Source organism: Denticeps clupeoides, chromosome 2 (genome assembly GCF_900700375.1).
Source record: "Denticeps clupeoides chromosome 2, fDenClu1.1, whole genome shotgun sequence".
In the NCBI taxonomy this organism is placed as follows: Eukaryota; Metazoa; Chordata; class Actinopteri; order Clupeiformes; family Denticipitidae; genus Denticeps; species Denticeps clupeoides.
Window position 1 is genome coordinate 3,584,502 of NC_041708.1, and position 16,799 is coordinate 3,601,300.

Genomic DNA, 16,799 nt, shown 5'->3' on the forward strand with positions numbered 1-16,799 from the left:
AGAAATAAGTATAAAAGACAAAAACAGGAGGAGTCCGGATCTTGGATCCAGCCATTTACCAATGCAAATGGTCATGAAAATAAAGAAAACACATTGAATGAGAAGGTGTGTCCAAACTTTTGTACTATATATATATGTTGTAATAGACCTGTGTTTGCAAAGTATTTTCAAAGTGCTGCTGGCGGGAGTTCTCCAGAGCGACCCCCCCCCCCGTACGCACGGTGAAAGAGGAGTGACGAGGCAGGAAAAAGTCACACACAAGGTCTCATTACAGCTCAGCTCTTTTATTTATAGTGCGCTGTATGGTCAAAAAGAAACGTTTGAATGATCGATCCCTATGGCAGTCTCTGCGTGGGAAATTTAAATGTCGGACGGTCACCGGCAGGGAGAGCCTTCTAGTTGACCAACGCATTCTGTAAAACAAAAAGCTCTCCCCGCATGACAGAGAATTCATAAGCTCTCGTGAATCAAAAATAGATGCCTTTGCTGCTTGTATAAATACCTTCTGACTATCAGAGTGATGTCTCACTAAGCCTCAAAGACCACATCCTAACAATAATGGGCGTTCACTACCTTAGTTGCTAAAAAAAGGAAATGTTTTTAAAGTGCAGTCCAGTTATCATAGCCATAAATTCTACATGAAAAAAAAGAAAGACAACATAAAAAACACAAAGAACATCTCACATTACATCTGACCAGAATGGAAATGAAAATATATCATATTGTACACGCTGGAGTAACACTGGCAATATCCTGTTGCCAGACTCCTTTCACAGGAAGTGCCGCAGATTTCAGGAGACCAGATCTTCTCTGCACGTTCTCATGTTCCTCTTCTCCTTCCATCTTAAAATAGTTAGAACAAGAAGGAACCGCAAGATGGACCGGGGGAAAGAGAAAGCCTTTGAGCAAGTCTATGGAGTTACACCTGTCCATGTGGGTTAAATGGCTCCACCGTAGTCTTTAGGAGTTTCCTCGAAAAATAAAGAAGAGAGAAACAAACAAGAAATATCGGAATCCCTAGTTGGTTCCGCAGACTGTTGCGCTCCACGACCTTCTGCCTCCTCAGCACTGCTCGGCCTCGATGAAGCCTTCCTTCTCGTAGCCTCCTAGCTCGACCTCAGCGTAGCTGGAGTGGCAGCCCTGGTTCCGGAACTTCATGGAAGGCCAATAGTTTGTGGTGCGACGCTGTGAACAAACAAACTCGTCTCAACAAGCAAACTTGGCACAGTCATGTGTGCCATAATAAAAACACAAATAACAACAGGTACTCAGAGTACAAAAAATTAAGAATCAGTAGAAATAAGAGGATATTTTTAGAATAGAAAAATAAATTTTCTTGGACGCAGGCTCCCTCTACTGGTATTCCTCTGAAATTTCTGTGAGAAATAATTAGCGAAAATCCTTAACTACAAAGTCTGTAAATATTAAAATAGGTTTTGTCAGACTTGAGAAAAAAAAAACACATCAGTCAATATGCATTACAGTGGCAGTGGCTATGGATGATAATCAACAATAAATAATATTCATATTAGGAATAATATTGTCTCCTCAGTAAACTATATATGTACATATACAGTACAGGCCAAAAGTTTGGACACACCTTCTCATTCAATGTGTTTTCTTTATTTTCATGACCATTTACGTTGGTAGATTCTCACTGAAGGCATCAAAACTATGAATGAACACATGTGGAGTTATGTACTTAACTAAAAGTGGAGACCTGACCTCCACAGTCACCGGACCTGAACCCAATCCAGATGGTTTTGGGGTGAGCTGGACCACAGAGTGAAGGCAAAGGGGCCAACAAGTGCTAAACACCTCTGGGAACTCCTTCAAGACTGTTGGAAAAGCATTTCAGGTGACGACCTCTTGAAGGTCATCGAGAGAATGCCAAGAGTGTACAAAGCAGTAATCAGAGCAAAGAAACTAGACTATAAATGGTCATGACAATAAAGAAAATACATTGAATGAGAAGGTGCGTCCAAAATTTTGGCCTGTACTGTAGGCCCATGCTGCCGTATTCTAATGTTAAGAATGCATTTTAATGCTTTTAACACTGATCCTTGGAGAGACAAATATTTTATGTATTTTAAGTATTTTGCTGTAATGGAATACAATTGGACTCTGTTCACTGAAACAAAATTAGAGCTCGTTCTGCCTACAAGACCCTACCTGCATGAGGTAGAATGGAGGGGCGACAGTGGGGTGTGTGTTGATGTAGTAGACAGCCAGCAGGGTCAGGAAGACCAGCAGGACCAAGGCGGCGACTACGCCGGCGATGATTGCCGTGTGCTCTGGTGGTCCTGGCGTACCCGTCAGTGTGTCTTATAGATGAAAAGTAAATAAATAAAAAGCAGAGACCACAAACTGACTGAGACAGGAAAGAAACCCAGTTGCATAAGTGTAACTAGGAAAACATCAAACCTTCAGCATCTCCTTTTTCGGATTATGAAACAGACGCAGCACTGGATGAGAGAGGACGGTGAAATCTGAGCACAAAGACAGAGCAGCAGCGTCGCACATGCAGCAAATTAATCCATTTAAATGCACAAGCAACAGTCTCAGTTACCACATGCAGCACACGCAGCACATCAAATCGTCTGCATTCTACAAGGCTGTGGTCACATGACTGTCATTCTCCAAACAGCGTGATGATATGAATACGTAGCAAGAGGCTTTAATTGGCAGGGACGTGTCGCGTGGGTTTCGATCCCTCTCACAGCCTTGTAGTGCATGAAAAACAGACTCTTCCGTGTTCACGCCATGGCCGATGGGAAATGAATGATTGCCTGAACCGATTCTGCACCCATACTACCTACTGGCAGACTCACCATCACCATGGTAGTGAAAGAGAAGCTTGGTGTCATCTGTAAGGGGGAAAAAGAGCATTGTAGTGTAGAAAGATGAGAGAAACCAAGCGGGGAGAGACGGCGAAGATGGACATCGTGTCACAGATGGCTGTTCGGCAGCAAAAGCCCTCGTGCAAACACACTAGACAGCAGACGGGTTAGCACATGAGTTATATCACTGACATGAGCTGAATTTAAGATGCAATATTGTTTTTTACATCAAAGTAAATGTAATTCCAAATGTGTGATGTTTCTTCAACGACTGCAGCAGACAGCAGATGAACAAACTCTGGACTAACAAATGGACACAAAAAAAAACTGTCACAAGATGCTATGTTAGATGTTTTCTAGGAAGTAAAGCATGGAGCAATGGAACATTAGCCCTAGTATTAGTGGTTGTGGGGAATGCTGGAGCTAGGTGTTCTAGATACATTGCAGACGGAGAAGAAACTGTGCAGGTGAGGACCATGTCAAGCAGTTAGCTTCTTCCAAGACCATCGCAAATATGAGCAGATGGAAAATACCAACGACTAAGATTAGGGTGGTGATGGACAATGGAGATCAGGGACAGAGATGGGACATTTCAGAAATTTGTCAATCTGAAATGTTCCTCTCAGAACATTTCCATAAATTTCACACACGGCAACCACCATTATTAACATGAATATTTATGACAGTGTTGTGGCATGTACCTGGAATACGGACACACACTCACCCTCAGTCACGGGTCTGTGGGGGCGAGCCGCAGAAGAGGGCGTGGCTTTAGGGGCTTCGGAAAAGGGCCCCATGGAGCTGTCTTGGCCGTAGTCCTCACATGAGCCTTTTTTGGCCTGTGTGACAAGCAACAGCTCAGTTGCCCGACCCGTCCGGAGTCGTGCAATATGAAGCCAGTGCAGAGGTGAACCTCACCTCTTCTGAACACCCGTAGTCTAACCACTCCTGTCTGTGTCTGTCGATGCCATCTGAACACCTGCAACACACACGGGGTCAAACGTACACCATTCTTTACACGCACGTGAACTTCTCATCCCATTTTAAACCATAGGCTTTAATGCAGAACAGCCATAACAGGGTTTTTTCGGTTCGATTATGGGATTTTTTTTAATCATTCTTCCAGAAGGGTATTTGTGAGACGGGGGTGTTAGTTGGGAGCATGAAATTGTCCAAAGCATCCAGAGTTCCTTTCACTGGAACACAAGGGGCCAAATACAACTCCACACTGTAATCCTCCCTCAATCCTCATGTGAGAGGCCTGCTCTTACACAAAGCTAAGCAGAAGCAGGCTGCATGCCCTGGTGCTTGGTTTTATACTCCCGTGGGCACAGAAGCTATCGAAACACCGGAATTCAATCATTTTGGCTCTGAGATCATAGCATCCAAACATCACATGTATATTATATCATGTCACATTTGTATTGTGCACCTGTCAGTATTCAAAAGGTTTGTCATTCTGATGAGATTTCTGATGCTTGCTCTAAATATAGTTTTTTCTTTAGTGGAAAAGACGTAGGACGGATCCCCCAGGGAAAAAGGCTCCTTTTTCATGTTTGAGGCTGTCCAACGAAGTGAAGCCAATCCGCCTCTTATCACCAATCGGCACCCCGCTGCTCTGTAGGTGTGACGCTAAAGCGCGAGACAAGGGGAGCAGCATGACTGGCGTCCGGCCAGCAAGTCAGTTCCCCGTTTGCTTTGCGCTGCCAGACATCTGCGGCGTGGCTTCGCTGTAAACGAGCGGCGGAGATCTACTGGGTCGATTGGCATCACTTCAGCGGGCGCCGCAACGCGTTCAGGGCCGAGGCTGTAATTCTGAAAGGGGACCATCGCCTGCATTCACCGCCGGGCGTTGGTAAATGATGCCCCTCCTGGGCACACAGAGCTGGGCGGAGGATTACTGACCACTGAGTCACTAACTGAATTATAAGGAAAGACTCAGAATACGCTGTCATTAAATGCATATATATGGATTGATTAATTGATCTGTTCAGTTATCATGTTCCTCCATGGCTGTGGGTTCTAATCCCAAACTGCCAAGGTGCCACTGAGATCCCCTCGTCAGGCGCCTTTCATGGCTGCCCGCTGCTCACCAAGCAGGGGGCACGTTACCTTGTGTCACCGCGTGATGTGCCGTGTATCACAATGGCAAAAAACACATTACCTTTGGAGGGTATTGCACCAACCGCAGTTTGTGGTCAAGTTGGAGTTCAGGCAACTTTCACAGCTGGTGTGCTGTAAACAAGCTGGAAAAAAATTCAGAAAGAATTCAGAACGCGTCCATATTAACGCTATGACAGCATCATCTGTGATTGGTGGATGGTTGCATGGGTGCTTATTACAGCAACTGTGATGGGACAGGTGTGTGGGGGTGAGCCCTCACTGGGGAGAGGAGAGAACTCGAAGGCAGAGTCATTGGTGATCTTCGTGGTGTCAACTTCCACTCGGTGGTACTCATAAATAGTCCTCCTCTTCGAATCTGCAAGAGGCCGAAAGAACGACTAAGCTCCGATGGGCTTTAGCATTCACATATTCACAGTGACACAAAAACTGGGCCTGAATAATTAGGTCAGGATCATTCGATAATGAGAGCTGGAGACAGGAGACTGGTTTGTCAGATGCCGATATTGGTAGATTGCTTGATGTGCGATTAGTCCAAAAAGGCATTCTGTGATGTTGTTCATTATTAAAATACAAATTCCTGAATAATATAGATTTAATAGACTTTGGACTATTAAATGATGCACCATCAATATTGTTATGTTTGGAGGAGATACGAAACTGCAATGGAGAGATTGACTTATGAAATATAAGGGAAAGCAAAAGCATTTGAAATCTCTCTCTCCGAAATTCAGCCTTGGTGCAGAATTACAGCTACTTTTAACCAGTCCCACAATGAGATTTCCCAGGACGTGCCATTTTGGTGTCTGTAGCTTTAAATGTTAATGAGGAGTAGAGAGGCAGGACGAGGAGCAGATCGGCCTATAAAATTTGAGCGGGCATTCACAGAAATGACGTCATCAACACCATTCATCAACAAGTGTTTGGTGCAGACCGGAAGTCGTGTCGCGTTTTTTCTCAGAAAAAAATTGATGAACCCCTGGTTCTTCAGAGGCTCACATGAAATGCAATGCATCGCATAGCCATGACGGTTGGTGGAGATAATGTTTTAGAAGAGGGGTGGGAAATTCTATGGGCAGAACAAGCATGAGAAATGGGAGGTAACCTTTCCCCTTATTATGTCATAAGGGGACAAATTCCAAATCCCACCGTCTCAGCTGCCGCTCTGTGAACAGTGAAGCAGAATGGCCAAAGCACTCTTTACACCTATCGCCATTTCTAGCCACTGCAGGACTGTAGACAGGCTGGGGGAACTCAATTTATGTTAAATAATCTCACAAAGGGACATTTTCATGATAGGAAATCTTGAAATTTGTCAGGATGCTGATTATATTTTGATTTTTTTTTTTTGTCCGTTTGTTTGAAAAAATTAGCTGCTTCAGGTTTAAAGGGTTAATTTAACAAAGGCCAATATAAAATTTGGGTGGTGTGGACAGTAAAATATGACAGGTTCATGCTGAAAACACTTAATAAAAAATACTTTCAATATTTAAACCAATGAATATAATTTTTTGTACTATAATTTTGTAGTGCTGTGTTGCCAAAAGTGGTATGTTGGAAAAGTTACTGACCTGGTGACTGCGGGGAAGAGAGAAGAGCCATGAAGGCGTCCGAAAGACCGACCTTCACTGGATGCTCGGTAGAGTTGATCTTTTCTACTAGTAAAGGAATCTTACAGGAGAGAAGTGCACATTTGTACCAAATCTGCACTGTGACCTTGAACCTGGCCTTGCCATTTTTGGGAAACTCACATCTCTGTAGCAAAACACTATGGTGCCATTGCGGTGAAGGGCAGCCTGGAATGTGAAGGACCCCTCCGACTCCCGACCCTGTAGCCTCACTTTGTCCCACTGCACCACGAACATCCTACCTAGGGTGAGAGGTCGTGGGTCAGAGCTCCTCACGCAGGTAAAGATCCATCTGCCAGCCGTGGCACAACATTACCCTTCTCTTAAATAGCTCACCATTGTCCAGGTAGCGCACCGTGGAGTTCTTCGAGAAGCTGGGGTCAAAGTTCGCCATGAGGGGAGCAATGTACTGTGTGGCTGTCAGCATTCTGTGGGTGATCTCTCCAGTGAAAATGAAGCCTGGGAATGTCAGGTGTTAATCAATGATGCATAAGTACGTTAAATACCAGCTAATTTAGTTATTATCAGCAGTAAATAAATGTATTTATTGCAAACCAATATATTGTAAATAATAAGCTGGAGTACAATTTAAACACCCACTTTGTTATGTTCAGCTTTCTGCTGTAATAGTAAAAAAACTGCTGTGTCCAACTATTACGAAATGCAAAACGGGTAAGTTTAGTGAAAGGGTTTCTTATCCTAGTAAGTCTAAAGGTACCAACGCAGCGGCTGAGCTTCATTCATCTCGCCATGGCCTTGTTTAAAGACAACAGACAGCGACTGAGCTGACAATGACATAGGGCCCTATTTTGGAACTGTGCACCATACCTCCAGTTGCAATAGTGATTTGCCTCAGATAGTGTCCATAGAAAGGAAAGTCAAAGGACAACGGCACACGCTGGCAAGAGAGAAAGTGTATAAAAGGTTTTAATTTCAACATTGACAAAAATCTTTTTTTTTTTTTATGTGTGTTTAAATGTTGAGCCTTGACCACTACTGCATGCCTGCTTGTATATATATCATATACTTATATACTTATTCTCTATGTGCATGTCAGCCTGCAATATGATGCAAGCCGGTATGTATAAATGAAGGTGTATTTGTCTGCAAGCATGCGTATTACCGCTGCCTGGCGGTGTGTGTTGGACAGAATGCCATGCACTCTGACTTGACTCTGCTGAATGGCACTCAGGTCTGTCCAGAGATCCTTGGTGTGCCTGTCCACAGCAGCACTGAAGCTGCGCCATGAGTAGTATTTATGAGCGTCGGCCTGAGGAAGCACAACATCACATATCAGTATATTACAAGATAATATGCATCATGTCTGAAAGACAACATCTTAAACTTTTTAAAATTTGACGTGCTTATTCCCAGGACACTGGACGCCAGGTGGGGCACCGGCCCACCTTTGGACGTACACGCACACACACCATCCACTCACACATCTGTTCATACCGCGACGAGCTGATAGAAATCTCAGAACCTTTACAGTCCCTTGGCCGAATTAAACTGTGCGCAGAACACTTCAAAGTTCAGCTTCTCCAGAATGGTCCGCAGATGCCCTACTAATCCATTTAATATGTCAGAACAACTGCCAGAGTTCCACAAACTGCAGACATTGTTGGACGTTGAAGAGCTTCATCGTTGCACTAAATAAGTTGTAAACCAGTTTATTGATCTACTGTTGTTAAGGTGTGAGTTTGGAACGTTAAACCGCGGCGCGTTTTCAAGGTGACTGGAAGTGAGTGGTATAGGCATGGCAGGGGAGGAGCATCTGAAAAGTGGAGCAGGTAACAGCAGATCTCTCTCCCTCTTTCTCTGCCGCACTGCTCCGCTCCACATACAGATGAGCACAGGCACTGACCCAGATCTGCTCCCCCAAGACCTGCCTCTGTTTCTGGGGGAACCTCCGGTGCCGGGAGGGGGGTGCTGTCCCACCACCGGCCCAGGTCGGGTGGGCCACCCAGGGTACTTAAAGCACAGACGCACACAGACACACAGAGATGAAAACATAAAAAAAAAAGCCCAAAACACATGTTTTGTAAGAGCATGCATTCACTTGGTGGCTTGGATGCACACGCAAAGAAAAGACCCCAGAGGTGAAGACACACTTAAAAGAAACACTGTTTGTTGGCAGGGGCCGGAGAGGATCTGTTTTGAATTTGGGTGCGGGGGTGTGGGAGAAGCAACAACGCAAGTCCATCATTCGATGGAAATGATCCTCCTCTGGACGCCGGGGGGAAACAGGATAAGCACAGGCACAGGCCATACGCGGCAAACCCGTGCCAGTGCACGCGCAGGCTGGACGTTCTCCGGGAGACCCTGAGAAGACCCTCTCACTGGGACGCTTCAGCTCCGGTCCTCCGGGCGGACACACTTCGCCTGCTACCACTTCAGATCGGCCGCTGTGCCGGCTGGACGTGCGCCGCTACAGCTACTGAGACATTGCATCGTCGCGATCGGTTAACTCCACATTTAACTCCTACGCACAGTTATTACACGCAACGTTAATACCTGGCCAGTGTGGGAGGCCATAAGACTCCTTTTCATCTCAGCCCAATCTGCAATAGCACTTTTGGCCACTTTTGACGTCACGTGGCTTCATATGATTCTTGCATTTACTTTTGCGCCATTTACCAGACACCCTTATCCCGACACCCGACTTACAATCAACATATAGAGGGACAGTCCCCCTGGAGACACTCAGGGTTAGGTATCTTGCTCAGGGACAGTAGTAAACTGGGACTTTGTGGTCCTCTGGTTCAGAGGCGAGTGTCTTACCCACTAGGCTACAACCAGCATTCTTAATGAAAATGTGGGGAGCCCATCCCAGTATTTCTCTGTAACAACTCCCTGAATTAGCAATAGCAAAAGTCGCCACCAACTGCATTTTGTCAACCAACCAACCAAACAACACTGTGGCTTTATTCCCTTTTTACTCTGTTTGTCTTGTTCTTCTGTTTTATTCCCATAGACTGGAGTAACCACAAAAGAGGAATGGAGGAATGGAACACAAACCGCTGTGGGTGGTATTAGCCTACAGGATAAGACACTCAGAAGACCCAGGTTCAAACCCTACTTACTACCTTTGTGTCCCTGAGCAAGACACTTAACCCTGAGTTGCTCCGGGGGGGGGACTGTCCCTGTAACTACTGATTGTAAGTCGCTCTGGAGAAGGGCGTCTGATAAATACCATAAATGTAAAGGTAAACTGTGGCATATCTCAAAAAGAATCAAGCAGCCTGCCCTGTGACCCCTCCTAAAGAGGCCCTAAATACGTGACCACCACTATGTAAAGTGAAGTGATTGTCACACGTGATACACAGCAGCAGAGCACACGGTGCACACAGTGAAATTTGTCCTCTGCATTTAACCCATCACCCTGAGTGAGCAGTGGGCAGCCATGACAGGCGCCCGGGGAGCAGTGTGTGGGGACGGTGCTTTGCTCAGTGGCACCTCAGTGGTACCTTGACAGATCGGGATTCGAACCGGCAACCTTCTGATTACAGGGCCACTTCCTTAACCGCTAGGCCACCACTGCCACTGGCCACTTGTGCCTTCGCTTTTTTATTTTTGAGGGTAGGAAGGAGCGAGCCAGAACATTTTTATTAGTATTTGTAGGTCTTACAGTAGGCAGAAATGCCTGAGCACTTCTACTGAGCCTAACAAGACTAACATGCGTGGAGCAAAATGGTTCATGGGTTCAAAACTTAATTAATTTATGATCTTAAACTTTTTAAATGATAAGAGATAATATCAGATTTTACATGAAGCCTTCTTGCAGCCCTTCAGTGCCTGCCTATATCTCCCAGGCACTTAAACACCGTACCATAACCTTAACCGTTACATATTATTCCTCCTTCTGGCTTTCCGTATCTCCCTCCTGCACTGAACTGACCCCAATCCTGTGTACTGTTTAGGGACGTAGCACCATGTTCCTTTACTAAATAAACCTGCGAGGGGCCGATAAGCACTAATCACCAATAAAACACCGGCTGAAGAGCGGAGGACCTTTTTTTGTTGTGTCATTTTGGAACAGTGTTGGAAGGGCTTTTTACTGCGTTAGCACAGTGTTTTATGTAAGCCGGGGTGGTCCAAGATTTCTTATCTTGCACATTAATGTTTTGCATGGACGGACATTAGCCTGACCTTCGCGGGACATTTCCCTGATACCCCACGATTCAGACTTCCGAACCAAACATCTGATTTGTGCTGCTTCTGTGGTGCCAGTGACAGGATATCGCTATAGGAAATAAGTTATCGCTGCAGCGCATAAAATCGCTGTCTCGCCCACATGGAGAGATTGGGTGCTTCCAGGTCTCCTGAGGAGCAGAGATGCTTCATGCATGGTATAAAATGCAGCCATTCCCAGTGTATGCTGAATGGTCTGCTTCATCTGTCTCCGAATGTCACAGACGTTACAGATGGGCTACCAGTCATGTCTGGTGACACAACAGACAGCTGGCTGCTCACCACTACGCGTGTCAAGTTGTCGGGCAAGGTGTCAATGGCCAGGCCTCCTCCCAGGGGGAACTGTCTGGTCCGGTTGGACGTTGGCTGGTCCCTCCTCGTCTTCTGCGGCACCGAGAGTCCTCCATCTGATCACAGGACACAGAAATCCCATCAGCCAAAGCTGCACACAACACAAGCGAATGCACATGCACGCACTGGCCTATATAAGAATGTTGCCAGATTCTTGTAGAATTGCATTAATTATATTCTATTCTGTAGCCGTAGCTAAATGTTCCAGTGGGCTGAAAATCAGCAAAGAATCATACATTACATACATTACTGAATAATGTACCGAATTATTGGAATAAGTGTTCATTGGTGTGGCCTGTTCTATTCTGGTTTAGTGTTTTTCTGTTTTGCTTCACTGTCTAAAGGAAAACGTTGGTCTTTATATCTGACCTTTGTGAGTTGGTGCGAATCAAGCTGTACACCCCCCATTTGTTTTAAAGTGAAATTTGTGGCTAAATATCACATTTGTCCTCACTAGAAGGGGCACCCAGCAAGATTTCTCCACGTTTACAAGCATGTCGGGACACCCATGCAACTCCGCATCACTTGATTCACTCGAGGGACACTGCATCCCATTGGGGGTCCTCTGAAGGGGAGGACGCCCAAGATTAGACTGTTGTAAGGGGACCTTATAGACCCCTTCATCACATATTCTCCATATTAAGGCATGTTAAAGGAATCTGTAAGATTCTGAGCTGAAGTGTGTAAAACTGAAAATTACCACAGTTCACACCCCTACAGTGTGTACGTACAGTATAATACGTGTAGAATGTACAATAAAACAGGCGGCCGTAGCTTTTAAACGTTTGTGCCGTGGCCTATGTGTCACATGCGGTACAGATGAATGAAAGGTGCAGGAGATAGAAGAGAAAGCCTTCCGTGGTTTCGCCATGACCCCCCCTCCCCTAAACGGCGCCTTTCCAGCTCTCAGATCGCAGGCTTTTGTTGACGTTGCCCCTCCTCACCAACGCCTGTTAAACGCATATTTCTTTTACGCCGGCCACGCGAAATTCCCGTAGTAAGCTCCCCTCTAACAGCATGTGTTCTTGGAGGCAGCCGAGAACAGGCGAGGGAAAAAAAAGAGAAATAAATGACCTGATTCTCGCTGCGCCAAAGAAACCACAGCGCCCTCTCAAATAGTTAGTGGTCGGCTGCTCATGTCATCAAAACCAGAGGAATTCGGACTTCTTTTAGCCAAGTTATAAATGTCCCCAAAACAGCACGAGAGCAGTGGCTCTTCTGCAGGGAAGTGGTTTAAAAACGATAAAGAAAATGTAAGAACAGACCAAGGTGTGAGTCCTGAAACCTTTCATACGTAATATACTGGGTGGTAGTAGCCTACGGGGTAACACACTCGCCTATGAACCAGAAGACCCAGGTTCAAACCCCACTCACTACCATTGTGTCCCTGAGCAAGACACTTAACCCTAAGTTGCTCCAGGGGGGGACTGTCCCTGTCACTACTGATTGTAAGTCGCTCTGGATAATGGCGTCTGATAAATGCCGTAAATGTAAATGTGAAACCAAAGCAGCCACAGCAATCCGCATCAGCACCCACGGGAAAAAATAATCACAGCAAATCAAGGTGATGATAATGATGACACTCTGGGTGATAATGATGACACTTGGTTTAATTTAAGGAAGCTGGGCGTCACCCTCATGTGAGATCTGGGTTATGGAAATGTGATCTACTTCACTATGGACTCCATCGTGTTACTCATTTCATTTTACTTCATTATTTCGGTTTATTTTCTTTATTTATTAATTTTTGTGCGCTGATTTGACAAGCCGTCCAGCTCCAACATTTTGTTCAACCCTAAGAGGTCAAAGGTCACCCTCTACTTCAGAATACAATGATGGGCAGACTAGCCGAAAAACTCCAGGTTAGAAGCGCCTTGTTATTCACCACAAGTGCCGCTGGCTAATTAGGTCAACTTGCCCGCGTTCATGTGTGCCACTCCAACAGAGCAAAGAGAGGGACGAGGGCAGAAGAGGGGACAAAGACAAAAAAATGCAAGAAATACAAGATTCCGGAAAGTCAGAAGAACTAAAAGAGATGACAAGATCACCTCATGACAAGAACACATGCAAATTAACCAACTTAAACAGAACAGGCTCCAGCCCTGTTCCCACAGTCCCCTGGGGGTCTTCAAACCCATTTTATCTCTTTTATCATTCGAGAACATCTGTCGTCAATTAAATGCACAGAGCATAAAAAAAATACTTTTTATGGAAATATGGAAATACAGACATCTTCAATATGATGCACAATGTGACTTCAAAACAAAGGCGAGATCAGATTAATGCACTTCCTCTTTCCAGCAATGTAACGAGGAAAGACGCCAGAGCGTCGGGTTTTAATGTTGACAGTGGCAGTCACTTTCCTCTCCTTAATTCACTCCTAACTCACAATCTAGCCTATTCTTTACCAGTTCTGCTCACCCAAACCCTCGGAGAATAGAGCCGGATAATACAAGTGCTGTCTATGATAATCCAGATTCTGCAGCAGATGGAAGAGCACCTGGACAGAGTGCAAGGGCATGCACCATGCAACCCCTCTCTCCAGAATCTCCCAACATGCTCCCAGTTCCAAATCTGGAGCTGGAATCCCCGAACTGGAATCCCCGTTCACCCTTATCCAGAGCAGCAGTGACAGGATCAGTAGTTCCAGGCCCAGTCCGTCCGGACACATTCAGGGTTAAGTGTCTTGCTCAGGGACACCATGGTAGTAAGTGGGGTTCGAACCTGTGACTTTCTAGCCTTCTGGCTTTCTTTGTCGAACAGGCCGAATCAGTATCCACAACACCCGGACCCAAACACAGCCAGCGTCTCTGATAACTGCAGTGGAAAGACGGCAGAGGTTGAAGCAAGAGAATATATGGGCTCGGCGTCTTTAGGACAACGCCAGACATAACGGAAAACAGATGGGGACTAGTGAGTGCAAAACGGGAATAAACACGGTCACGGGGTGGTGACATTCCGTGTCCCTAATCTTCCAGAGGCCTAATTTGACTCGGATTCTGGTTAAGCCAGCATCACCCTCTAATGGCTTCTTTTTTTACTCTAAATGGACGTTGACAAGCACTTGCAAGGTTGAGAAAATTGTCACTTTGTCACACAGATGGGAAACTTTTTCTGGCCCGAGGAGTCATTGTTAGATGGGAATGGTTGCAGGGTGGCCCGTGGCAAGACCTGGCGCCTAAGGAAGGAAGATCCTACAAATGTGCACATCTGATAAATTCAGGTTTTGTCAAAGCGCTGTTTGCATAACTGCACCGAATACCTGCAAAATTACAGGAAATAAAAGATTATGCTTTAAATTTTGTAACACAGACATTTAGTCATCACTCATTTTAAAATGACATGGTGTCATTTTATTCGTTTTTTCATGAAGATCTTTCTTGTTATTTCGTACACAGCTGTAAGGATGCACAGTTTACCGTTCTGCAGTGTTTCAGTTTCATAATTCTGGCATTCGGACTGAACCGTGTAAACGTTCTGAAATGTTAATGTTAATAAATAAGAACATGTTCAGCGTTCACCTCTTAGCTCCATAAACTGTTATAAGGGTTTTTTTTTTCAGGTTGGATGCTCCGTGATCTCTTAACATCCAACAGCGAACCACGGCAGCAGTGTGGTCGCGTTCACCATTAAATGCTGGAAATCTGGCCAGACGAGAACAGGAGATGGATGAACGCAAGGTTCAAGCAACACTGGAAGGGACCCAGGGACAAAATTAATATAAGAAATATTTATATGTGTGTGTGTGTGTGTGTGTGTGTGTTTTTTTTATTGGAACGCATACCCATTTAAACAGCCTAACACTCGTTTCCTTCCAAATATTCTGCTGTAAATGACGAAATCTCACCTTGTGGCGCCAGTAAAGCTTCATATTTTCTTGCTATTTGCGTACATTGTCCTGGTCAGGGAGGTTTAGATATTATATTAGCAGCCAGTTTTACACGAATGGTATATAGAGTTATATTTCCGGGCCCCGGGAAATTGGGTCAGGCATCTGTGACATTTTTTTGAAATTTGCCTCCCACCAGGCTCTTTCAGCCTCCTCTGGAGGAGTAATCTCACAGAATTGGCCAAATATATTTCAGATCTGGTTTTTATGGTGGTGTTCTAATATTCTGAATGAGACGTCCCACGTTTGCACTTTTTTGTGATTTATTTTGAAGCGACACAGCGTGGCCCCATGGTCCGCGGGTCCTTTAAAGCTCCTCACTGCTGGAGGTGGAGAGGATGTGGCGTGGTGGGGAGATGCCAGCCTCCGCTTTACCTCCAGCAGGGAGGAGCAGGAAACGACTGGGTAGAGACCGTGAGGAGGCCACAAGAGCGGAGGAGAGGTGCAGGGGAAAGTAGAGCAGCGCTGGGCTGCCAGAGAGAGGAGGACAGAAGAATCAGGACTGCTAAAAATACAGCATCTCCGAGGAGGATAAAAATACACACACACACACACACACACACACCCATCAGGACAATGAACACAATGGCACATACATATATACACAATACACACATAAAAACTCAACAATAAAGATAAATATGCATATGCACAGACGGATGAAGGCACATATAGAAAATATAGAACAACGCAGGCATGGAAGGAGGAGCAACATGCCGCAAGACCTCAGCAGGTGTGTTTTTACACACACACACACACACACACACACATATATAATACCGAAAATGTGATAACAGTTCAGGGAACTGGTCCTTGATCAGCTGGAGAACAAGAAAACTCACATGCACAAGCGTGCAATAAGTGAGACTCTCTCACAAACACAGTTTAAAGTGTTTAGACCAGAAGAAATCAAAAGATGTACCCTTGGCTGCTGAGATTAAGATTACTTTTTACAGTGTGCGTGTGTGTGTGTGTGTGTGTGTGTGTGAGACAGGTCTTACCTGTTTGCTCTTCACCCCACACCGTGAGCACCTCCGCCTGGAAGAGGTAGAGCAGGAGAACAGCATACAGACCCATGGCCACCCAGGTCTCTCCCTCACTCTCCTCGCTCCTTCTCCACTCCTCTTCTCCCTCGCTCCCTCACACCTCTTTATGGAGGAGGGCACGGCGCTCAGCCTCTCCGGCTTGTCCTCTGCCTGAGAGCCCACCCTCTTCCCTCTGTTCTCAACTTAAGGGGAGGGGAGAAAACAGTTGTTTTCCTTTAACTTCCACTTATCCTCCAACTTTGTTTCTCTTGGATGACTCAAAAATTCTGGGATGTTGTTGTCATGGAAATGCAGCGCGTTCAGTCTGTGCCTCTTTTCATGTCTCGGGTTTCTCTGTTTCTCTCTGCTGTCGCTCTTTCCTGCTCTGTCTCTGGTGGAGTGCTCTGGATTTGAAGTGAGGCTAACTCTACCCCACATTAAAAAAAAGGAAAATTTATTTATTTATTAACATGTTCCTGTGCTCCTCCTGAAGCCATCGCCACCTAGTGGAAAAATACAGACAATGGCGCTGCTGTAACAAACCATCTTTATTAGATAGACAGACAGACAGACAGATAGAAAAAATATTATATTATTTTATCCTATCTCTTTTATACAATCATCCTGTTGCATGCAGCACTCACCATATGTAAACATAGAGAGCAGGGCAGTAATATGGTACTTTAATACATTTAATACGTAAAAACACATATGTATATATAGTTTATATAAAGATAAACTCCCACGCCTATAT

At 45.2% G+C, this 16,799-nt stretch overlaps 1 protein-coding gene across 2 annotated transcripts; it reads right to left on the minus strand.

Annotated features, from left to right (window-relative positions):
* Positions 1 to 263: 263 nt before the first annotated feature.
* Positions 264 to 16,465, minus strand: plxdc1 (plexin domain containing 1). 2 transcript variants are annotated; one of them, XM_028967134.1, is made up of 14 exons: positions 16,022 to 16,465; positions 11,063 to 11,187; positions 7,713 to 7,859; positions 7,418 to 7,487; positions 6,926 to 7,048; positions 6,713 to 6,831; positions 6,533 to 6,632; positions 5,224 to 5,319; positions 5,005 to 5,086; positions 3,759 to 3,819; positions 3,565 to 3,679; positions 2,832 to 2,867; positions 2,173 to 2,324; positions 264 to 1,185 (listed from the first exon to the last, which is right to left on the minus strand). In XM_028967134.1, the coding sequence occupies exons 1-14, from the start codon at positions 16,095 to 16,097 to the stop codon at positions 1,063 to 1,065; spliced, it is 1,425 nt and encodes a 474-aa protein (XP_028822967.1). In that variant the 5' UTR covers positions 16,098 to 16,465; the 3' UTR covers positions 264 to 1,062. The 2 variants fall into 2 exon arrangements, with proteins under 2 accessions (XP_028822967.1, XP_028822969.1); XM_028967136.1 differs by lacking the exon at positions 2,832 to 2,867.
* Positions 16,466 to 16,799: the final 334 nt, after the last annotated feature.